At 37.3% G+C, this 26,597-nt stretch overlaps 1 protein-coding gene across 1 annotated transcript in view; it reads right to left on the bottom strand.

The window, feature by feature from the left end:
• The window catches only part of BEND6 (BEN domain containing 6), an 81,001-nt gene that overhangs the window by 715 nt on the left and 53,689 nt on the right, over positions 1-26,597 (bottom strand). Inside the window, exon 8 of the mRNA XM_027852895.1 lies at positions 563-839. Coding sequence (XP_027708696.1) covers positions 563-839 — 277 coding nt within the window. The remainder of the gene's footprint in view (positions 1-562; positions 840-26,597) is intronic.

Here is a 26,597-nt window from a genome sequence, read left to right as displayed (position 1 = left end):
CTTCATGGGCCTTTCAAAGTAACTGTGGTGACACATGAGGCCAAATCACATAGATTATCTTGTCAACCATAAGCCAGTGGTCTGATTATTTGGATTTGGGAGCCTAACAAAGCTTTCTCTTCTCCATATCCAGGATTAGCTGACAAATAGTCATACCTAGTAGTAGCTAATGCTAGATGTCCAGTGACAGTCTTCTAGACTTTTGTAGGCTACTTTGGCCTATTCTCATAAATCTTGTAGTAGCAAAAGTGAATGTATATAAGCGGAGGGGTGGGGAATGGAATATATCCCTGGAGAACTCAGGAAAAGTGGCCTCAAATAGTCATGCTAGGTGTATAAATTCATCCAATTACTATTGCCTTTAAGACACCTGATAGGATAACTACCAACCAGCCTCTCACTATTTTTAGCCCTTTAGCTCTTGGGCCAAGAATAATTCTAGGTATGAGGGAAGATTGAGAAGAAACTATGAAGTAGGGAATACTATCAGAAATGCTAAAAGGTCTTTTCCAGCCCTAACATTTGATAAATTTAAGAATTAAATGCATCCTGACACTGTCACACGTGGAGTAGCGGAGTGTAAACACAAACCTCCCGGGCTCCCTAAAAGCCACACCCCCACTTGAGGACACGTGGGAATCTGGCTGTCAAACTGTACTGGGGCAGAGACTACACTGGAGCCACAGAATGAATGACTCAATGGCGGGATGGGTGGGAGTAGAGAGAAACAGCTATAATTGCACCCAATAGTTTTCATTCTAGTTTTCATTCGCTGACTCTGTAGCCAATAGACATGAGCAGCAGTCACCCCGTGATTCTTGTAGTTGTTTAACAGCACCCTGCAACCACGTGTCTTTGCGTGGGGGTGTGGCTTCCAGCAAGTCCATGTGGTTGTGTTTACCTTCCGTCCAAGAGCCACGTGTGGGAAAGCATGGCAGCCAACCAAGGCACAGGGTAAGATACGTCACTTTTCAGAAGCCCAACCCCCAAATCTGGCTTCCGCCGCCAATATTCAAAAATATTTCCGCCCTAAAACTAGTCACTCTCCAAAGGGTAATACCTGGGGGTAAGAAAGAAGAAATATGGGCGAGGCGGAGAAGCAAGGCTTAAAGTTATTTTACCTTTCAGTAGTTACCTGTAAGTCTTTCCAGTTCGAACTGAGCAACACAAATTCACCGATATTAAGCGTGGTTTGGTTCTCGATACTTGACAAAATGTAATCTGGAAGCAAAGGCAATTTTAGGTCAACTGCCATATAATAGAAGGAGAATCCATTGCATTAAACAACTAGGTGAAGGATGGATTCCTCCAGTACTAGCTTTGTAACTTATCCAGCAGCAGCATCAGGGAAGGGTGAGGAGAGGGGGAAGGGAAAGTGTGTCTCAGCAGTTAGTTCTGATTGGTGGGTAGGAAAGCGAGAACAACAAGTCTGGATTCCTTGATTGGTTTTCCTTTAGGAAAATCCACAGGGTTCCCATTCTTTGGTTGCTACTTTTTAAATAGGAACTTGGGCCTGGGGCAAATATCTTACTGGAGCTGGGGGAGGAGTGGTTCCCTTTCCTCAAGGCAGAGGCCGAAGAGGAATTAGTGGAAGCAGCAGAAGAAAATAATAGCTGACATTTAGTTAAACCTTAAGACTTAAAAAGCATTTATTTTACTTGCATGCAAGAGGAAGAGCTACTATTGGGGCCTGATACATTTGCTCTCCAGGGATGCAGCCTGTGGTTTTACTTAACTCAGACATCAAATGAATAAGATTCCTGAGCTGAGCGGATCTCCACATAGCTCAGGCAAAAGTTCTAGTGCGTATTCTGATTGGTGGAAGGGACAATGATTTTATGGAAACCCTGGTCGAGTAGTGTAAGGAGAATTTCAATCTGCTGATAGAAACATTTGGAGGCTCACACTCCCAAATAACTTTCTTCCGTGGGAAACAAAAAATTACTACAAGAAAAAAAAAAAGCAAAAGCAAACAGGCCTGGGGAGGTGAAGATGTTGACAGGTTCCCAACTGTTATTCTTATTTCCCTATAATGCTCACTTAAAAAAACTAAAATTTCAGCCAACTTTAAATGAAATTTCACTTCTCAAGTCAAATTGGAAAATAGTTGTTCAATTAGATTTTCAAGAAAATAATATTCCCTTCATCTGTTGTGGAATCGGGAGAAACATTCATGCAAAAGCAAGTGATACTCGGGAAGAAAAAAAGATATAAAAATTAAGGCACTAGAGTAGTTTAAGGGTAAAAAAATGCATCTTCTCTAGTCAGGACAAGATGTAAATTGGAACTTCCTATTATCTCCATAATATAATATGCAAATTGTAGAAAAGCTACTTTGATCAAAGCTCTAACTTGGGGGTACAACAAATCTCACTATCAGCTGTTTATTTGTACTCTGGATAAATTATATCTAATGCCTTCCTATATTGACTTATATTCATGTGACCTCAATGTCCTTGTTATCTCATTGAATCCTTTTCTGGCTACATTGAAAGATGTGACTTATCCATATGTAATGGCCCACGTGAGGGACACACAGAAACTGAAGGCAAGTATTTGAATTAGGGGAAGGATATATGCTCTAAATAATCTGTATCTGCAAAATCAGTTGCTAAACTCAATTATAAAAGGTCATAATGATGTGTTTGTGTGGAAACTAATTGTTGTGACTATGCTTTTATTTCACTTGGATTGAAATGGGTTCTTCAGTTTTTTGTGTGTCATATGTCTGGTGAAACACATAGACTCCTCAGAATAATAATGCTTGCTCTTTCCTAGTGTCAAAGAAATGGAAATTGAGGAGGAGATGCCCATCAATTGGGGAATGGCTAACAAGCTGTGGTATATGATTATGATGGAATACTATTGTGCTATAAGAAATGATGAGCAAGATGCTCTCAGAAAAACATGGAAATACTTACATGGACTGATGCAAAGTGAAATGAGTAGAACCAGGAGAACGCTGTACACAGGAATAGCAATATTGTAAGATGGTCAACTGTGAATGACTTAGCTATTCTCAGCAATTCAATTATCTAAGGCAACTCTGAAGGATTTATGATGAAAAATGCTATCCATCCCCAGAGAAAGAACTGATGGAATCTGAATACAGATCAAATTATACTCTTTTTTTACTTTATTTTTCTTGGGTTTTTTATTTTGCTGTATATTTTCTTTTACAACATGAATACTATGGAAATATGTTTTGTATAACTACATATGTATAAACTGTATGAAATTGCTTGCCTTCTCAATGAGGGGGTGAGGAGGGAAGGAGAGAATTTGGAATTCAATTTTTAAAATGAATGTTGAAAATTGTTTTTACATGTAATTGGGGAAAATAAAATACTAATTAAAAAAAAGAATAATGCTGCTTTTAAATGCATTGTATAGTATTATAAAGAAAACAAATCATATTGAAATAGGTATTTATCTGCTTTTTTTTTAAGTTCATGAACTCTAAGCTGAGAATCACTGGATTAGAGAAACTAAAAGCATAAATGGAAAATGAAGTTTTATATTCAGTACTCATGGATGGGCCATGGCAATATAAAAATGACAATACTAGGAAAGTTAGTTTACACTTTTCGTGCTATAAGTAATCACATTGTCTAAAGGATACTTCACAGAACTTGATAAAATAACAAAATTCATTTGGAAAAATAAGTGATCAAGAATATCAAGGCAAATTATGAAAAAAAAGGTAAGGAAGAAGGAATAGCATTTCCAGACCTCAAACTATATTGTAAAGCAGCAGTCATCCAAACCGTGTGGTATTGGTTTAAAAAACAGACATCAATGTTGGGGTAGTTAGGTGGGGCAGCTAGGTGGTGCCCAGTGGATAGAGCACTGGCACTGGAATCAGGAGGATCTGAGTTCAAATCCAGCCTCAGACACATATCACTAACTATGTGACTCTGGGCAAGTCACTTAACCCCAATTGCCTCACAAAAAAAAAAATAGGTGCATAGATAGATAGATGAGTGTACCAGACTAGACAAGGGAGAATCAGAAACAGTGAAACTCAATAATCCAGTGTTTGAAATACTATAAAACATAAAATACTTGAGCACTCTCAGATTAAAAAAAATTTCCTTGGAAAACTGGAAAGCAATCTAGCAGAAATTTGTCTTACAACAGTGCCTTATGTCATATTCCATGATACATTCTAAATGGATACATGACCCTAATATTGAAGATGTTTCTATTTAAAAAATTTTAGAAGAGCAGCAAGGGAAGGGAATAAACATTTATATAGCACCCAATATGGGCAGGTGTAGGGCTAAGCACTTTAAAATTATTATCTCATTTGATCCTGACGAGATCCGAGAGATGTAGATAATGTTATTATCTACATTTTTACAGTTGAGGAAATTGAGGCAAACAGAGATTAAGTGACTTGTTCAGGATCACACAGTAAGTACCTGAGGATAAATTTGAACTCAGGTCTCTCTGATTCATGATCCAGTGTTCTATGCACTGTGTCACCCAGATGCCTCAGAACCATATCATATATACCTCTAACAACTATGGGTAGGAGATGTAGTCTTAACCAAATAAATAGAGGTAATTATAAAAGATAAAATAATTTTGATTAAGTGAAACTGAAAAGTTTCAACACAAATAAAATTAAAGAACCTAGGATAAGAAGAGAAAACTTCTCTAATAAGGGTTTAGTATTCAAATAAAGAAGCAATTAACATTGTAAGTGATATGTGCTTGTGTGTGTGTATATATACATATATATAATATATATATATATATATAAAACCAAAAGCCACTCCCCACTAGATTAGTCAAAAGATAGGAACAAATAGCTCTTAGAAGAATTGCAAGGTATTAAAAACCACATGAAAGAATGTTTCAAACCACTAATAATTAGAGAAATGAAAATCAAAACAACCCTGAGGTTCTTTTCAAACCCTGCAAATTGACAAAAGATGGGAATAGTCAATGTTGGAGGGGTTGTGGGAAGATAAGCACAATACTGTATTGTTAGTAGTGCTTTGCAGGAGTACAACCATTTTAGAAAGCAGTTTGGACTTATACAAATAAAGTAACTAAAATATCCTTTACCTTTTATCCAAAGATTTCATTACTAGTAGCTTTATACCCCAAAGAGGTAATTGATAAGAAAGTTCCCATGTACACTAAAATATTTATAGCAGCACTTTTTGTGATAGCAAAGAATTAGAAACAAAGTAGATTCCCGGATTGAGGAATGGCTAAACAAATTGTGGTGGGTGAATGTAAAAGCATATTACTATGGTGTAAGAAATGACGAATATGATGACTACAAAGAAACCTAAATCTATATGAACTGATTAAGAGTGAAGTAAGCAGAGCCAAAAAAACCCCCAATATACACAATAATTATAACAATGTAAACAAATAACAAAAAAATTAATAGTGAATATTGCAAAATTACAAAGAACAAGCATGGATCAAAAGAGATATGAGAAGACACCCCTAATCCCTACCCGGTTAAAGAGATAGGAGGTCAACAAATATTTTATATATCATATATTTTTAGATCTTTGGAATATGTTGATCAACTAGTTAATGCTGATTTTTCTCTGTTTGTTTTGAGAAATACTGTTATGTGGAATGGCTTTCTGGAAGGGGAAGGGGGAAAGGATGCTAGGGGTTATTATAGTTATGTAAACAATAAAAGATACTAATAAAAACTTATTTAAAATAATAAAAGAAAACAAAGTTTTTAGAAAAACAGAAAGGAAGAGATACAAATACCCTTGAAAGTTTAAAAGGTGTTTAGGGGAGAGATGTATGTGTGTATGTATGTATGTACACAAATATATGTGCAGTGAGTATGTTCTGGCCCCTCTCCTGGAGCCAGGTCAGCTACAACTATTTCTCAGGATTATAGAGTAACCTGAAGCATTTGTGGTTTGTCTTTTTTCTGTACCATAGGTTCAAACCCACAGTAGCTATGATCTCCCTTTCTGTTAAGGAGGGCAAGGTCTAGTATCTCAGCTATATTTAATTACTTAATGTAAGTTGGTTTTTACAAAGGTATCTTTATCTCATAGATACAGCAAGAGAAAAATGTACAAACAGCATCCCCAATTTATTGTTGTTCAGTCATTTTTCAGTTGTGTCCAACTCTTCCTGATCCCATTTTTTGGGTTTTCTTGGCAAAGGTACTGGAGTTGCTTGCCATTTCCTTCTCCAGCTTATGTTAGAGATGAGAAACTGAAGCAAACAGGGTTAAGTCATTTGCTCAGAGTCACACAGCTAGTAAGTGTCTGAAGCCAGATTTGAACTCAGGAATATCAGTCTTCCTGACTCTAGGCCTGGCACTCTACCTACTATGTCATCTAGCTGCCCCCAATTCCCCCGATATCTCCAGGTAATACTGTTCCTATACTACTTTGGTTTCTGAGGGAGCAGGCTTAAAATTTAACTCAGTTCCCACATAGCATTGGTTCTACTAAGTTCACATCCAAAGGCAATTTTACTGATAGATGAGCCTTTGTTCCAGCTTTCTCTGGCATGAGTTCAGAAGGTTGCTTTCAAAAATGCCCCTTGCTCCTCCAGGCATTGATGTTGGCCTAGCTGCAATAGTCAGATTGGAACTCAAACTCTAGAATTCTAGGACTCCAGAGCACCTTCATGATGACCTTTCAAACTCACTAAGTTATTCAGCTCTACTCTTGTCACCTCAAACAGAAAAAGAACAAGCAACAGGGCCAAGGATCAAGGCCCATATCTTGGGGAGTACTGTTTCTCTTGTGGCATGGTTTCTCAATAGAAGCTATGAGCAGAATTGTCACTGAGCTCCCCCAGATATGAATGAAGGCAAAGAAGCTAATTCAAACCTTTTCTGAAGACTCTGACAGTTCCAGATACATGCCCAATCAAAAAAGCCTCAGACCAAACCCATGGTTAGCCAACCAGAATCAGTTACAGAACATCCCTCTATTTTCAAGGTTCTCAGCCTCTTCTCAGCCTGGAAAGGTTGCTTTAGTTAAGCAAGCTAATGAGATGCACTAGATGCACATGCACCAGACTTTCATTACATACATACATACACAAATATGAACATTACATACATAAAGTGAATACATAGTATATACAAGATAAATACAAAATAAGTTTGGGAGGGAATATACAAGTAGATAGGGGAATAAGGAAAGGCTTCATCTAGAAAATGATGCTTGAGCTGTCTTGAAGGAAATATGGGATTCAGAATAGTGCAGGGAAGTAAGAAATGCTTTCCAGGCATGAGGATCAGATAGTAAAAAAGCACAATAATTCTATAGGCTTCCAAGATTTGCTGCTTCATTGGCTAGAAACCATTGCTATATTGTGCTCCACAGCTTTGGACAACTTCCAGAATCTGTTGCCTCACTCCTACAGAGATGATACTGAATGAAGGTGGAGAAAATCTGATTGAGTTCTCTACAAATTTATTGTCATACAACTGTAACCTAAACCTCACGGCTGCTAGGCAATCTTACTATGCCTCATCAACTTACTATCCCACTCTCCACAGTGACTCTTCCAAACTTTTTCATCCTTCTTAAAACTTCCCACGGCCCTTTTCCCTCTCATCCATTCAGCTAAGAACCTTGCCTCAAATTTTACAGAAAAAAATTGAGGCGATTTGCCATGAGCTCCCTCCTCTCCCTTCTTCCTAATTTCATATCACTGATATGACTCTTGCTACTTTCTCCTCTTTCACCTGTCTCTCACAGGACGAGGAAACTTCACTTCTTACCAAGGCTAACCTTAACCCCTCTAGCTGCTCAGTTGGTCTCATTACGTATCATCTCCTCCAACAGAGTGCCCCCTCTATCATTTCCTGCTCTATCACCTTACTTATGTTCATTTCTCACTTTCTACTGGTTCTTTCCCTACTGACTACAAATATGCCCTGTTTCTTCTCCAGCCTCAAAAAACTTTCACTTGATCTTTCTAACCTCTCCCCACCAACTATTGTCCTCTTCTCTTCTGGCCTTTGTGGCTGAAGTTCTTAAAAAAGACATCTACATTAAGTGCCTCCATTTTCTCTCCTTTCACTCTTTTCTTAACCCTTTATGATCTGGCTTCCAACCTCATCATTTCACTGGAACCACCCTCTCCAAAGTTGCTGGTGATCTCTTAGTTGCCAAATCCAATGGCCTTTTCTCAATCCTAATTCTCCTCTACATCCCTTCAGATTTTGACACTGCCAATCACCTTCTTTTGCTTGAAACTCTATTCTCTCTAGATTTCTGGGATATCATTCTCTTCTGTTTTTCTTCCTAATTTATAATCTTTCCCTCTAAAACATCCCCACCTTTTGCCTTTCCTATTATTCTAGAGGGCAACACTATTCTCCTAGTCCCTTAGGCTCAAAACCTAAGTGTCATCCTCAGCTCTTCACTGTCTTTCACCTTTCATATCCAATCTATCACCAAGACCTGTTGATTTTGCCTTTGTAATATTTTTCGAATACACCCCTTTCTCTCCTCTAACATTGCTACCACTCTGGTGCAGGCTCTCATCATCTCACACCTGGACTATTGTAACAGCCTGCAGATGAGTCTTGCCTGCCTTAAGTCTCTCCCTACTCCATTCCAGCTTCCATTCTGACACCACAGTCTTTGTCCTAAAGAGCAGGTCTGACCATGTCACTCCCTTACTCAGTAAACTATAATGGCTTCCCATTATCTCCATGATCAAAATTTTAAACTCCCTGGCACTCAAAGCCGTTCATAAACTAATCCCCTCCTACCTTTTCAGTTTTCTTACACCTTATTCCCCATCACATACTCTTTGATTCGGTGACATTGACCTCCTTGCTGTTCCATGAACAAGACACTCTATCTCTTGGCTCTGGACATTTTCTCTGACTGTCCACCATACCCTACAATGCTCTCCTTCCTTGTCCCCCCTTACTGGCTTCCCTGGCCTCCTTGAGGCCCTAACTAAAATCCCATCTTCTACAGGAAGGCTTTCCCAACCTCTTTTAATTCTAGTGCCTTCCCTCTCAATTATTTCTTCCTTACTTTGTAAATAGCTTGTTTGTATATATTTATTTGATTATTTCCTCCATTAGATTGTGAGTTCTTTGAGGGAAGAGACTGTCTTTTGCTTTTTTATTTTTCAACCCCAGAGTTTAGCACAGTGTCTGGTACATAATAAGCATTTAATAAATTTTTTTTTGACTGACTTTGTCAAATCTTGTTATCATCTTCAATCCAAAAACCCTATTCCTATAATTGCTAAGTTTTGGTAGCAATTTTCTACCTTGGTCTGTAGATCTTTCATTTAGGTTACCTTCTGGATAACTATGAACATAGCTCTTCTTTTTGGAGTAACTTTAATTTGAATATTTCCAATTTTTGCTATCCTTTGGAAAAGGTTTACTTGATCTTTTGCCATTCAAAGTATCATCACTTAGAATCAAATTCTCCAGTCTTGTTTATATATGTCATCCTTTTTGTCACATTATTTCCATATTATTTTGTCACATTTTATTTCACATTATTATTATTTTACATTATTTATTTGAGTTCTTCCCACTTGATTTTCTTACTTATTCTACTCTTACACAGGAAATGGGTTAGCATCTTCAGAAGCAAAATTTTTTTTTGCGTGTGCTTCTTAAACTAATAAGCAGATCTGACCAATTTTTCACTGTTATATTTTTCATGTTAAAAGGCATAACAGAGATGATAGAACTGAACACAGGTTTAGTTGTGCTTTATGCAATGGAATGATAAAGAAAAGAAGAGAATTAGGAGACTAAATTTCGTGTATTGATTCAAAGCTTATGTGAGTCTATTCATACATAAAAATCCAAGTAAATTTTGAAAGTACCAATTTTCTAGTTTTGAACATTTTAAACCAGAGTTGTACTTTCATTTTTATAGGGAATTCCCCTTGAGGAAACTCTAATACAGAACAATAGTTAACAGCTCTACAAATAATAGTCTGAGAGACTAGCCTGGGTCACTGAGAGGTTAAGTGACCTGGCCAGGGTCATACAGTCATTATGTATAAGAGGGAGACAGCCATTATGTATAAGAGGGAGTGCTGTGCTGGAGTCAACTTACACTGGTGGAATGATCATTAAACATGTGCACCTTGGAAATCAGCAAACCCTGCAAATCAAGGCTTGATTTATTGTTTTGTTGATTGTCTAGACTTAGAAAAATGATGGAGAAAATGTCAATAATATAGATGATTGAAAAATGGTAAAACAAATTATGGTCTATAAATGTAATGGCTTATCATTGTGAACCATAAATATGAGGAATTAGAGAAATAGAAAGACTTGGACAAAGGGATGCAAAATGAAGAAAGCAGAACCAAAAGAACAATATACAAAATTACAACAACGTAAATGAAGACAATATTAAGTGGCAACAAAACTCAAGTCAAATGTAGTGAACAATGTTGGTAGAAATAATTGCTATCCAATATCTCACACCATATACCGAGATAAGGCGAAGATGGGTACGTGACAAAGGATGATGACATAAGACATTAGGGGAGCATGGAAAATTTTACCTGTCAGATCTATGGATAAGGAAGAATTTCTGACCAAATGAGATAGATAGCATTATGGGAGGTAAAATGGTTAATTTTGACTACATCTAATTTAAAAGGTTTTGCACAAACAAAACCGATGTAGACAAGATTAGAAGAATGCAGGAAACTTGGTGGGGGAGGGGTGTGGGAATTTATAGCAGGTTTCACTGTGAAATATAAGGAACTGAGTCAAATTTATAAAACAAGTTATTCCCTAATTGATAAATTGTCAAAGGAGATGAACAGGAAGTTTTCAGGAGTAGAAATCAAAACTATCTATAGTCATATGAAAAAATGCTCTAAATCACTATTGATTAAAGAAATGCAAATTGAAACAACTCTGAGGTACCACCTCACACCTATCAGATTGGCTAATGTAACAGAAAAGGAAGAAGAAAAATATTGGAGAGCATGTGGTAAAATTGGGAAACTAATACATTGTTGTTGGAGTTGTGAACTGATCTAACCATTTTGGAGAACAATTTGGAACTATGCCCAAAGAGCTATAAAACTGTGCATACCCTTTGATCCAGCAATACCACAACTAGGCCTGTATACCAAAGAGATCAAAGAAAAGGGAAAAGGATCTATTCATACAAAAATATTTATAGCAGCTCTTTTTGTGGTGGCAAAGAATTGGAAATTGAGGGGATACCCATCAATTGAAGAATGGGTGAACAAGTTATGGTACATGATTGTAATGGAATACTATTGTTCTATAAGAAATGACAAGCAGGATAGTTTCAGAAAAATCAGGGAAGATTTACATGAATTCATGCAAAGTGAAATGAGCAGAACCAGGAGAACTTTGTACACAGTAAAAGCAATATCAGTGAACTGTGAATGACTTAGCTATTCTCAGCAATAGAGTGATCCAAAACAATTCCAAAGGACTCATGATGAAAAATGCTATGTGCCTCTAGAGAAAGAACTGATGGAGTGTGAATGTAGAATGAAGCATAATTTTTTTACTTTATTTTTCTTGTTTTCCTTTTTATTTTTTTTCAACATGGTTAACATGGAAATATGTTTGCGTGATTTTACATGTATAATTGATATCACGTTTCTTCCCTTCACAATGGAAGGGAGGGAGAGAATTCAGAACTCAAATTTTTTTTAAAAGAATTTTAAAAATAAACAAATAATAAATTCTTCAAAATGAAAAGAAGTTATTGGTACCTCCAAGATTCTCCACTTTCCTTCAAAGCTCAGCTCAAATTCTACTTTGTAAATATAAAAGAAGCCTTTCTTTATCTTCCCAGCTTCTAGTCCCTTCTCCCAAAAAATTACCTTGAATTCATTGTGTGCGTATAAATATAAATACATACAGGGCGCTAGGTGGTGCAGTGAATAAAGTGCCAGACCTGGAGTCAGGAAGACACATTGTGAGTTCAAATCTGGCCTCAGATACTTACTAGCTATGTGACCCTGGGCAAGTAATTAATCCTGTTTGCCTCAGTTTCCTCATCTGTAAAATGAGCTGCAGAAGGAAGTGGCAAACTATTCCAGTATCTTTATAAGAAAACCTCAAAAAGGGGGTCATGAAGAGTTGGACATGACTGAACAACAACAAATATAAATACATGTATATGTTGTCTCCCCTGATAAAATGTAAGCTTCTTGAGCGCAAGGACTTTTTATTTTTGTCCTTGTATCACCAGTGCCTAAAATAATGCCTCACACATAATAGGTGTTTAACAAATGCTTATTGATCAATTATTGAAGTAAAAGTACACTTGCTCATTTCTAATAACAAATGATAATCTACAAAGGTAGAAAGTGACATGCACCTATCAGCCACACTCACTCTTCTAACCATTTTTGCTTAAGTGTTTTGGGGCAATATACTTTTGGGAATCATGCTTGTCTTTTTATTGGAATGTATTTGCTGTGACAAAACAAAATGTATTAGTTGAAAGGAAGAAAGGAAGGAAGAAAGAAAGGAAACCTTGTCTTCCACTTTAATGATATTTTTTAGTATCATAGATTTAACCTGAAAAGGATCTAAGAGGATGTCTAGTCCAACCCCAACATTTTATAGATGATGAAACTGATGCCCAGTGAGATTGTTACTTGTCCAAGATTACACAGATAAAAGTGGCAGAGCCAGGATTTGAATATAAGTGCTCTGACTCCAAATCCAGCCTTTTTTTTTTTTAGTGTTCCATAGTACATCTGCCTCAGAAAATGAAAATGAATAGAAATGGAAGAAGTATTTGTATTCAAGTTTGATTTATAAACATGTCCTTAAATAAAAAAAAATCCTAGGCATTAAAACCCTTGTCTCTATGTCTACAATTTGCTCTGAGAGGATGATGTGGGTGCTTTTGTGTCATAGATGTGTCCAATACGTATCCAAATGTGAGTATCCCAGAGATAAGAGAAGTGTTTAAAGTGCAAAATTTTAACTCTACTTTTTCTATATCCTTTTGTTCAGTGTAGCTTACATCTGCATGGAATCTACCTACCCAAAGACTTGGGCTATGGCTCCTCACTTGTAGGATCATAGATTTAGAGCTGGAAAGGACCTCAAAGGCTGTTTCTTCAAATGAGGAAACTGAGGTCCAAGGAGATCAAGTGATATGCTGAAGTTGACATAGGAAATATCTAAAGTTAGATTTTTAACCTAGAACTCCAGAGTCAGTTTTCCTTCCTTGAACCACACTATTGTTGGTTTGCACAAAATATTCTCTTTTCTTTCTGAGGGAAAGGAAGTCAGTGTGCCCAGCTTCTCCCCATCCTATCCAATGGCAACACCCCTGTAAAACTCTGTATATGGTTTTTCAGTTAACACTGTGCCCAAACCATCCCATCCTAATTACCTTTGAATTAGCTGGTAATTCCAGAGAAGCTTTGGGAATTCGGGGGTTAAAAATTAATCTCTCCCCTCCCTCAAAGACGCTAATTTGCTATTCCATTAACATCCTATGTGGGCTTTCTCACTACCCATTTTCTTATCTGGGTGGTGACAATAGCTTCTCCAGCACTGATGAAATTCTGGAAGAAGGAAGACTGTCTGGTAGTAAAAATTGGGGAAAACAATTACCATAGAGAAATGCAAGAAAATGGAAAGAGGAGTAGAAGAGTTGATGGGGTATGGGCCCCAAGTGAGACTTTTGTCCCAATTTGGGCTCCATTTGTCTATGGGCCCTAGAAAACCTTTGAACTATCCTTGAATTCTCCCACTTGATCAAGGAGATCTCTGAAATTCCCCTGGGGCCATGATTCCTTTGTTTTGGCTACACCCAATCCCTCAATTCTGTTATCCTTGACCTAGCCTAGCCCTACATTGTCTTGCCTCCCTATGGCCCCAGGCCACTTCCCACCCTTGGTCCCACCTAGGCTCCATTTCCCTGGAATTCTATTACTTCATAGACTACTTGGCCACTCCTAGATATTACCTCATAGACTACTTGGCCACTCCTGGAGCCCTCCCACAGTCTTTCTGTATATGAAGTCCATCTTGTCTCCATTAAGATGCACAGATTTTCACAATCTAGCCAATAGCCCACAGATGGTCAGATTCCTTAAGAATCTAGCTAATATGGTGAATCTTCAATAAACCTTGTTTTTGGCTGCAAGAAGGCTTGGGTCGAATTCTTTCGGGCAGGACCGGGTGTCGTGATTTTGGGATTCCAGGACCCCTGACCTTTAGACCGCATCAGAGTCATGTGGTCACAAGAGCAGTCAATTATGGTCACAGGGGCAATTAAAGTAGGGCCAGGATTTGGATTTGTGATTTGGATCACAAGAGGGGGCATGAGAAATTAGAGCTCTCCTAAGGAGATGTCATTTGATGGTTCATCAAAAATGCTATGTAACAGGGCTAGAGAAATTCTTGGTATTAGGATGCCATGGTACCTCGAAATTTTGTCATAGAGCTTAATATTTTACTTCCAATATTACCTGAAACAATAGCTGCCATGGTGTCAGTGTCTCAGGCTTGAGATCTATTCCCTGCTTTCGTGAGAAGGGAGGGAAGGGGAGAGGCTATTGGCCACAGGGGCTTCCAATTTCAAGGCTGCATAATTTAGTAAAAAAATAAAATAAAGTACTGGGGCCTTTTCTTTTCTGGCTCATGAGGAGTCGGTCACTAATGGCAGAGGGAGTGAAATTTGGAAGCGTTTTCGGTGGCTCTTCAAGGGGCCCCCAGCCGTCAACATGCCACAGAACAAATACATAGAGTTACACTGAAAATGGGATGGCTACCGCTTGGATTACCATGAGAAAAAGAGAAAGAAGGAAAGCTGAAAGGCTCATGAACCTTCAAAGAAAGCCAAGAAAATGGTTGGTCGAAAGGCCAAACTCTACCATAAACAGTGTCATGCTGAGAAGATTCAGATGAAAAAGACTATCAAGATGCATGAAAAGAGAAATGAAAGAATGATGAAAAAACTCCCAGGGAGCAGTGCCTGAATATCTACTGAACAGAGAGGGACAATCCCGAGCCAAAGTCCTTTCCAACATGATGAAACAGAAACTATACTAAGGGAGCTGGAGCCCTTTAATGGATTACACTAGTTACTTTTGAATATACCAATCATATTGCACATATATAACCTATATCAAATTGCTTGTCTCAGAGAGGGGGAAGGGGGAAGAGAGGGGGGGACAGAATTTGGAACTCACAATTTAAAAAAAGAATGTTTAAAATTGTTTTTACATGTAATTGGGAAAAAATAAGATACTTTTAAAGTTATATATATATATACATATATACATATTTTATATATATATACACATCTATATATATGTATATATACACCAATCATGAGTAAGCTAGATAAGGATACTGTAGTAGGAGTAGCATCTGTCCCAGGCAGACTACACAAGTTTTTCTCTAGTCTAGGAAATACCCTAGACAACGAAACTGTATTTATGTTTTAATTGGTCCAGGAGGCTGAAACTATTGAAATCTCTTCACAGTTGCCTAAGTAACCCAGTACATAAGGAGTGGGGAAACTCCTCTGATGAGACATATGCTACTGCCTGGGTACACCACTGTGGCAAATAGAGAAGCAAGAGAATTGTGACCAACTGAATAAATGTTGTGTCCTTGCTGAATATCCTTTCCATGCCATTAAGTAAACTTCCTTTTGCTAAGTGTTAGATGGTCTATGAGCACAGGCATTCTGGAGCCAGCTCAAACCAATAGATTGTTAAATTTTCAGTTTGAGTATTTACACTTCAAATGCTACAAATCAGGGCTTGATTTATTGTTTTGTGGATTAAGGCTTAAGAAAGTGATGGAAAAAATGTTAATAATGCAGATTAAACTTAAAAGTGTGTCATGGGCATGTTTCTGCCCCCAGAGAACTGGTTGATAAATATTTACCAGCACATCTCTGTCTACAAGTGACTCATTTTTTTCCAATTCCAAGTCTGAACTTCCATTCCAGCCTGAGTGAGGTTTAGTCCAGATCAGACACACAGAGGTTAGGCAGGCAACAAGCATTTTATCAAGCGTTAATACTATGCACCAGACACTGTGCTAAGTGCAGGGAAGAGTGAAATTCCTTTTCTCAAAGGTTATATATACTAAAGGAATCACCACATATTACACACAGGGATTCACCTCATACTAGCTGTTTCTATCTATGGGTTCCTGGTGCTAGCTCTAGGGAAAAAAGCCTAGTCTATTAGATTTCCTTACCCTAGCTATGTGACCTTGATTCTACTAAAAGGAAACATCAAAGTATTATGAATTGAATGTTGAATTTAAGGAAGTAAACCTGGTTCAAATCCTGCCTCTAATCTCCACTAAGTGGGTAACCATGGCTAAGTCACTTAGCCTTCCCTATCTTTAGTTTCCTCATCTATAGCATGTAGAGAATAATACTAATTCTATCTACTTGGCAACATTGTTGAAAGTCTCACATAACAATGAACATAAGCCAATTTTTATAAACTTTAAAGCACTATTTAAGTGTCAGTTTTATTATGAAGAATATACTAATGCATCATTGTGGCCTGGAAATGATGCTGATTTTTCAAAGGCTATATCAGAAAAGCCATTAGAAATTTGGGTAGGGCCCAGTGATGGAGTGTTTGTCTGTTATCCAACAACCATCCTGGCTAATTTTAGAGAGCAGCTCATTACCAAAAGGTAGGCCACAGCAATGTATAAAAACTGCCTAGGGTAGCAATCTATTGGGTAGAATAAGCCAGAATTTAGTAATGTAAAAATTACCTTCTATGTTAGTTGACAGCAAAGATTCTATTGTTTTTATTTATAGCCACAGCACCAAGACCATTGCTTGGTACACAGTAGGCAATTAATAAATGTTTGTTGATTAAGGTAATATCCATATTGATGAAATCAAGGATCCTTTAATTCAGTATAAATAATCCTCAGTTTTCTAATCTGTAAAATGATATATTAATACCTGAAGTAACTGTCTCACAGGGTTGATATGAGGAAATAGTGAACCATAAAATGCTATATAAATGAGATTTACTATTGTTATTGTTGGAAAACTGTCTCTCTCTGAATAAGTTATAATGTACCACATATCACCTCACCCTCTATGGACATTCCTCCCAAAACAGCTCAGACAAAAATATGAAAAAGCTCAATTTATATGTCTGGCATGTGACCCAAACTGATCAACAGCCTCTCTTCACTGCCCTTCTGTCCTGGTCTATATACTGTATACGTGGGAGGAGGAGGAAGAGGAAAAAACTATGATCAAATTGTTTCACTTACAATCTTGTACACAGACCATCTTAAACTAGTGCTTAATCTGGAACCTAGCTCCTCACCTTCCTAGAGCTCTCTTTTCCATACCATTCACTGAATTAAAATGTGATAACATACACCCAATCTCCCAATTCTGTTATCCTTGACCTAGTTTAGCCCTCCATTGTCTTATCTCCTTGTGGTCCCAGGCCACTTCCCACCTTTAATCCTATCTGAGCTCCATTCTCCCTTAGGCCAAGTAGTCCAGGTCCCTGGAGTTCTATTACCTCATAGACTACTTGGCCACTCCCAGATTCCTCCCATAGTCTTTCTGTGTATAAGGTTCAATTTGTCTCCATTAAGATGCTGAGATTCTTATAATCTAGCTACTGCTTAGATTCTCATAATCTAGCCACTAGCTTACTAATGTTCAGACTCCTTAAGAGTCTGTCCAATATGATGGATGTTCTAATAAACCTTGTCTTTGGCTGAAAAAAGATGTGATAACATATGTCAACTATTATTATAAATAATTACAAGTCTCTATTTTAGTGAAAAATAACTGTAATAATTCTTATACCTGATTCTACCTTATTCTATGGTCCTCTTTTTCCATTCACTTCTTTCAAAGCCCTCTGATTTATGAACACCTAAGCACTCAATATAAATACTCTCTTAATCATTCAAACTTTAAAAATTTACTCCACCACAATGTCAGGTCTTTACACTTCAACCCAGCCAGGCATGTCTCCACCTTCTCCATGGCCTGACCAACAACTCAGAAGCTCCTTTCTAATGCTTATAAATAGACTTGAGGGATCATGAACAGCTGTATGTCCCTGTAGCATATGGACATTCCTCCTTTTCCCCAACCTCTCACAGTTATTATCTGGAAAATACGTATAATAATAATTTTACTACCTACTTTGTTCTGAAGATCAAATAAGATAAATGTGCAAAATGATTTGTGACCATAGAGTTCTATATAAATGAAAGCTATTATTATTCTTACTTGTATCTGACTCAGAAAGAACTATGGAATGGTTTTATATACATATATATATATATAGCCATATATATATATATTATATATACATGCATATATATTGTAGTCATTTCTAGGGTGAGAGGAGGAGGGATAAAAAAGAGGAAAAAAAGAAAGTTACAGATAACTTTATTACATATTTAAAAGGAATAGCAAGTTGTACATAATAGATTTGCAGTTTCATGCAAAATCATCTCCCCCCATTCTACTATGATATAGAAATGCTTGTTTTATTTAAGTTCAGAAAAAAATAAGTAAAAATTTTGAAAAAGAACTTGCTCAGTGCCTCCATTTGAGTCTTTCCAGATGATTCTTTGATACCTTTCTATGGATCTTAGTCACCCTTAATTTGGGTTTCATTTTGAGACTGAGTTGCATATCAGTTGATGATATGCATTGGTAGAGGGAAACCATAGGATTGTACCAGAAAAAAAGAAGTGTTATCGATGTGTGGGCATTTTGCTATACCTCACACACGGCACTCAGTCAGTGAGCAATCACTTATTAAGTGCTTATTATGTACTAGCCTTTGCCTAAGCTGCCCCTCCCTCATACCTGGAACGTACTTCCTCCTCCCCTCCACAGCTTAGAATCTCTCACTGCCATCAAAGATCAGTTCAGGCATCACCTCCTCCTATAAGAGGCCTTTCTTCCTCTCCCCAGCTACTAGTGCTTCCCTGTCCTTCCCATATACAGACAGAGAGAGAGACAGAGAGACAGAGAGACAGAGACAGAGAGACAGAGACAGAGAGAGAGAATGTTTATGTGTGTATATACAGGAGTGTGCTAGAGCCAGCTTGAACTGAGCCCAGAGCCATTTGTTAAATTTTTAGTGTGAGTATTTACACCTTAGGAATCAGCATAACCTACAAATCATGGCTTGCTTTATTGTTTTATTGATTGTCTAGACTTAAGAAAGTGATGGCAAAAGTATTAATAAAACAGATTAAACTTAAAAATTTTAATTTTTTTTGGTGAGTTGGTTGTTAACCCCTTTTACAATGCATTGATGTCTTACCTGATGACACGTAAGTTTCTTAAGGGCAGAAATGTTCTTTTTTTTTTTTTTTTTTTTTTTTAGTTTATATCTCCCCTGCCTAGCAAAATGCCTGGCATATAGTAGGTAGTTAATGTTGTTCTTTGTTTTTTGAAGAGAACCAATGACATCACAGCGAGTCTTGACTTGCTCAAGAATTGGATTTAAATGAAGCAGAGTTGCACAAAGTCATCAGCCTCACTCTGTCTTCCAAAGTCATCGAAGTCTAGTGGCAAGACAAAAGTCAATCTGTCCCAGGATGTAGTAGATGGCCAAGCTCTAAGTATTCCAATAGCACCTGCTTCAGCTGCCTTCATGGCTATTGGAACAAATTGTTCTCATCTGCTCATTCTGCCAAGGGAACCAGGTTGAGGTAGTTAATAAATGCTTGTTGATTGTTTGACTGATGATCCAAAAAGCAATCTTCCACTCCTGATAAGTAACCTGTTGTCTTCAGTGCCTCCCTCCCTCCCTTCTTTAGCTTTGAGCTAGTATTCTTTCTATGGTCCATTAAAAATCCCATGGCTGCTACTTCATTATCAATTCAGCCATACCAATGCTGTGTTCTGTCAGCTTAGGCTGGTGGCAGGGAGCACTCAACTCTCAAGACAATATGTGAAGTTCAGGTAAAACTCAGTGACCTAAGAGCAAAAACTCCTTTAGAGCTATAGCATCTCAAAAACATTAGCAAAGTCAATAATGCATCCAGATTTGGCATGTGCAACTGTGATAGCTAATTGCAAGAAAGACACAATAGGAAAAGAAGGTCCATTCCTTGCTTACCTTGCAGAGCTATTGTACTGATCAAATGAGCTACTGCTTGCAAAAGCTCTTTAAAAACTGTAAAGTGCTATACTAATATAAGGCAGCATTAGTTATTATATATGCATGTATATTTGCTAGATGATAACTTTCTTCATTCCTGCAGTAGATAGAGTCCAGGGCAGTAGTCAAGAAGACTTATCTTGGAGCAGGTAGGTGACATAGTGGATAGAGCATCGGCCTTGGAGTCAGGAAGACCTGAGTTCAAATCCAACTTCAGACACATAACACTTAATAGCTGTGTGACTGGGCAAGTCACTTAACCCCAGTTACCTCTCAAAAAAAAAAAAAAAGGAAGACATCTTCATGAGTTCAAATCTAGCCTCAGACAACTGTGTGACCCTGGGCCAGTCACTTAACCCTATTTGCCTCAGTTTCCTCTTCCATAAAATGATCTAAAGGAGGAAATGGCAAGCCACTCCAGTATTTTTGCCAAGAAAACCCCAAAAAGGGTCACAAATAGTTGAATACAACTGAAAACAACTGAACAGCAAATTCCTTCAAGATTAGGATTGCATTCTCGACTAAATTACTATTTCTAGTACAAAAATTACTAATGGTCCACCCCTAACAATTGCTGTGAACAGTCAGAATTTGAGAATGTGTAATATTTAGTGAAGCCTTTTATCTAAAGCTATTTTTGTTTTCATTTCTGTAAGTGTACCACACTCTTTCAAAGATCCCACCGAGCCTCTCTGGATGGGGTTTCTCAAAAGGGACTGGGACTAGATTTATAATTTCATTGATACAGTGAACTCCCTGGTGAGGAAAATCCTTCTACTATACTAACAGGCACCTTCTCTGCAACTTCTAGCGTCAGGATCCCCATGCCAAGACCACCCCTCTCTTTTCACTCTTTTTTTACTTTTAGGAGACACCTTGCTTTGCAGAGCTAAGCCCCAACAAGCAACCTGGGCTTGGCACAACAATCCCTTGCACTCACTCTCTGGATAAACTCTGCTGAAACTAAGTCACAGGAATAATGGTCCCTGAGCTCAGGCAAGCCCCAGCAGGCCCAGACATGAAGCCCTGCTATGAATGGACGTTTTGTCACTAGACAACCTTGCCCCTCACTCTTGCTGTTATGCTACATTACTGTTGTAACTACTCACTACTCACTACTATTTATCTAACCAAAACTATATATGTATATGTCAAGGTTTAGCCTCACTACCTTGGGCCTCCTCCTAGAGGAGACTCCAGCAATTGTGTCTAGTTTCCCTCCTCCAACAAATAAAGAAGGCTTTTTGCCTATATCCTCTGTAAGCTCTTTGGTTTTATTTTACTTTTCGGAGGTAACAGTTAGGGTATTACCTCTTTGAACTATTTGGTATTTTTCTGAGTTAACAGTGGTTGCATAATCTCTGTGCCTCTTTGGTCATTTATTTTCAGAGTTGACTCTAGTCTTATAAAGTTGCCTAGAGCATTGAGAGGTTCAATAACTTGTTCCATGGTCACAAAGCTAATATGTGGCAGAAGCAGGACTTGAATCATGTGTTCTTGGCAATGAAGCAGTTTCTGTATCCACTATACTATGCTACCTCTCTTTTGGGCTTACTCCATTAAAGATTATGGCTTTTAGGGGCAGCTGGGTGGCACAGTGAATAGAGAACCAGCCCTGGCATCAGAAGGACCTGAGTTCAAATCTGACCTCAGACACTTGACACATACTAGCTGTGTGACCCTGGGCAAGTCATTAACCCCAATTGCCTCACACACACAAAAAAGAAAATTATGGTTTTTATCTTTCCTCCTTCCCCTTCTCACTTCACAAAATGACAAAATTTCAGAGATGGGAAGTCCAACTCATACCCAGAAAATAAACCCCTCCACAACCTAATAGACAAGTGTTCATCCAGCCTTTGGTTGAAGAAGACCTCCAATGAAGAGGAAACCACTCTCTCCTAAGGCAAGCACATTTCATTTTTAGTTAATTATAAATGTTAGGAAGTTTTTTCTTACCTCAATCCTAATTCACCTCTTTGTAACTTCCAAGAAGTGCTCCTAGCTCTGTCCTCTCAGGCTAAACAGAACAAATCTAATTCCTCTTCCAAGGAATAGCCCATCAAACACTTGGATATGATTATCATGTCCTCCTTCTCAGTCTTTTTTTTTTTCTCCAGGCTATGCATCTCCAGTTTCTTAAACTGATCTTCATATGGCATGACCTTGAGGCCGTTTGCCATCCTTGTCACCCTCCTCTGTGCACTCTCCAGCTTGTTACTCTCTTTCCCAAAATGTAGAAAATTCACTTTCTTAACTTGGCTGCAGTAAAGCCAATATATTAAACCAAAATATTAAACCAAAAATAAGCAAGCCAAATCTGAAGGTTTTAGGTCCACAGAGAATCCAATTGAATAATAAAGTTTTTTTTTAAACCATTTTATTTAAATTGTGGTACAGTGATATTTCTGATATCAATAGCCACTTTAAAAAGCAAACAACAGGATGAATTTCACTATTATGAGAAGATTAATATTGTCTTAAGAAAATGTTCACCAAAAAACAGAAAGAAAAAACAAAATGTCATTAGAGGTATACATTTTTACAGGCACTATGGTTTAATTGAAAGTGACATAAATATTAGAGTTTTTAAAGTGCTAAAAGCAGAGATAAAATCAATTCATTTTAAAAAACATGATAATTACACTTGACCCAGTTTTTTTTAAATCCCCTAGATTTGTTACCTTTCTTGATAGGGTTTTTTTTTTAATCCCGTGTGGTTTGTAGCTCCAGATAAGACCAAAAAAAAAATCTTATTAATGCATCTTGGAGTAAGTGACAAACCGCAGTCTAAAAAGCCTTTCCTGTACATTAAAAAATATGTTATCTTTATTATAGATCCTTTTAAATGTCAAAGCCTTATCCCCCACCCAAACTTGCATAGTTTATTCTCTTTAAACAGTGGATTTTCATTGGCACAGAAACTTGAGAATATTTACTCACTATTCTCACAGTAATCATACACAGTAATCATAGTAATGATTATACACAGTAATCATACTGTTATCATCAAGCAACTTTTATTAAATTTCTATTGTGTACATGGCAGTAGGCTTATACTTATATAACTCACATACTGTAAGCTTAAAGCAGTAATCTTGCACATGAAAAAGTTTTTAAATTAGCATAATTAGGTGTGAAAAGTATAATCTGACATAATGTGATTAAGATTCTATTGAAAAATGTATCATTTTTCTATAAACTTTGTCATATCAGTTTTCAAAATGTGGTTTATTCCTAAATGGGATCCCCAAATAAATCCTTGCCACTTCTGTGTCCTAGTCTTTTTTTAAAAAACAAGATTAAAAACTTTTTCCTCTGGCACAGTTAAGACAAACTAGTTGATTTTTAGTATAGTTATATAGCAAGAATGAAGTATAACAGATGGAAAACTCAAATGTTATACTGGTACTCATGAAATATTAAAAGACATAGTGGAAGATCTCTAGCACATTTGAAGGTCTTCAGCCTCTATGTCAAATTCATGGAGGGACATGGACAAGAATCACAGAAGAGAAAAAGGCCTGCATTGGAGTGAAATCTGCACCAGTGGAAGAATGAGATCCTGGATTCATCCAAGTAAAAATACAGTAACTATGAAACTGATCATGCTGATAGACATTAGATTTGTATTTTTTTGACCTGTTTAAAATTTAGAAAGTGAAAAAACAAGGTTAAAAATCATGACTAATAAATATTTTTTAAAGTTTATGTTGAAAGTTGATGCTACTGCTAGTGTTAGCAAAAAAAATTAGCTTCCTTCATTGTCAGCATAAAAGGAACACAAAATATTTGAAAACAAGTGTCATAGTTCTACCACTCTTTTTTCCCCAACTTTTTACTTAATGCATTTTAAATTGCTGTGAATAATTTTGTAATCAAAATGCCCCCATCGTATTTCTCAGTAACATACGTTATCTTGATATTATAATATGCTTTCTAATATTATCTTTAATTCATACTGCATCGAAGATATCCCAATACTGACTTTTTTTGGCTAGTGAGAGAGTATGAATCTAGATTCCAGAGTAGAAAACTCTAAATAAGGAAACTTTTATATGAGGAATAAATATCAGAGTGCTTAGTTTTGTCATGGCAATAATTTTTCAAATACTTTAAATCAGCAACCTGATTGTCTTTTTTTTACTTAAGGAATCCTTGTCATTAAAGGTTCTTCTAGGTTTTTCCTATATAATAAGTAATACTGTGCTCATAGTCACTAGCAAATTAATTGAACAGAGACATGTATGCACATAAATTAAGTAATATAAATATTCTAGAGTAACTTGTATTACATATTTATTCTGATTTGAACAACAGTTCCATTTCTCCAAATTCTCTGGCTTGACGATCTGGGTTACCACATTGAGTTCTTTCTGTAACTTGTGTTTCTTCATCAGGAAGGCCCAAATCACACTGTAGCTGTTCCATACTGGGTCACTTCATATATGTTTCCACACAAATACTGTATGTGTAGTTGCAGATTTTTCAATATTACAAATTGTTCTGGAATGGAAAGTAATTTTGTTTTCTAGTTTATCATTTTTAAAAGCAATTTTTTGTTAAGCTTTTTTTTAATAATTGTGTAAGGGTGGAGATCCTTTGATTATCCCACTCAAAAATAATTGAAACAATCAATCAGACCTGAGTGTGAACCGGGCCTATTACATCTCTTTGAATCAATCAAAGCTTTGTCTTAACTCTAAGGAATTTGAATAAGAGGGAGGAGCTACCTTTGAGTCAGAGAGATTTTCTGAGCTCTGGAAGAGGAGAGGAGAGAGTGGAGTAAGGGTGTCACACCTAGCTGAGCCAAGAACTGGCAGGCCATAGGCTACCAGCAAAAGGAGATAAAGAAGATGGGATTGTTCTGTGGCGGAGAAGAGAGATAGGGCCATTACTTCTACAGGTATCTCTGAGCAGAAGACCTATACTGACATTGCCGGTGTGCCCCCTAACTCAGGGACTTAGGGAAACCCTGATAAAATGTCCGCTCCTTTTCCAATTTGCCCTCTTGTTGCATATCTATCCACATACACTACACCTAACATTTCCAGAAACCTGAATTTTGTCTCGATCACAGAGAGGTCAGGGATTAGCTAGAAGTAGATCTAAATATGAATTCATGCAGAATCCAACCTCCATCTAAGGGTTATGAATTTTCCTAAGGGTTTAGAACAATTGTGATTGAACTCTTCACTTTTCATCTAAAATAAATTCCCTAAAGCATCAGAGAGAACCATGTAGACCTTCAAGGCCATTGTATTTATTCTAGGCTTAAAATAAGCTAATTATTGTAATAGGATATAAGATCCAGATAGAAGCTGGTCATTATAAATGAGCAGTATGTTACTTGTTTTCATATCTGTGATTTTTTTTAAAGTTAGAAAATATAAATTTATATTACTAAAGTACAGAAAGTTATTGTGGTAGTAAATGATATGTTTAGAGATAACATTCAAACTGGCATCAAGAGAACTGAGGTGATGTTGTCCTAACTGTCACTAGTGGAGAGATCATTGAGTTGTAATAAATGGGGCTTTGGCTGCATCGAGAAGATGAAATGTTGATCCTAGAGGTATGGAGGGAGTAACTATGAGTCTGGACTTTGGTGGGTGTTAGAAAAGGAGTATGACTGCTAATACTCCAGGTAATGTCCCTCAGTCAGGGTCTAAAGGATATCTCCCACCTAAGCAAGTCACTGAGGACAAGCTTGTCTGAACATAAGGGAAGAAAGGAAAAGGGGCCAGAGAACTGTTGGGTTGCCCCATTCCCAAGTAGGGAGCTCTAGGAGCATTTTAGCTATCTTTAAACTTGCTCATCTGGGTGCTGTCTCCAGGTGGATCAGAGACTCAGAACATAGAGCTTGTGAGCTTCCACAAACTTTCACCCTCTCCTGTTTCTCAGGGATTTGATCATGAGAACTGTGAACTGCTACCTATTCTGGGATTGTACTATTCCTTAGAGAGAAAAAAATCTTTAACTGTGTTACCAACTTATGCATGAATCAGGACCCTCTGGGCTAATACTATCTTTTGCTTATTCCTGTCTTGCTTAAGTTCTCTTAGGAATCAAAATGGATGACTACTAGGGACTAGGTTTTCCAAATAGTCGAAATCCTATATCAACTCTTATTTTCCATTTCTTTTTTTCTTTTAGGCAATTGGGGTTAAGTGACTTGCCCAGGGTCACACAGCTAGTAAGTGTCAAGTGCTTGGTCTGAGGTCGGATTTGAACTCAGGTCCTCCTGACTTCAGTGCTGGTGCTGTATCCACTGTGCCACCTAGCTGCCCCTTATATCAACTCTTAATACATCCTGAGGGCCCCAGGATGAAATGGCCTTTAGTCTTTGAAAATCAAGGAACGAGGGAAGAGTTTCAGTTGTCTGAACCTAAGGCAAAATTGCACTGAGATGTGCTGTGTAGGATGATTAGTAGGAAAAAAAAGTGACTAGATGAAATGCCTCTAGGCTG

Source organism: Vombatus ursinus, unplaced genomic scaffold (genome assembly GCF_900497805.2).
Source record: "Vombatus ursinus unplaced genomic scaffold, bare-nosed wombat genome assembly UNPS02009835.1, whole genome shotgun sequence".
NCBI classification, from domain to species: Eukaryota; Metazoa; Chordata; class Mammalia; order Diprotodontia; family Vombatidae; genus Vombatus; species Vombatus ursinus.
Note: the sequence above shows the minus strand (reverse complement) of the source record. Positions and strands in the feature narration are given on the sequence as shown.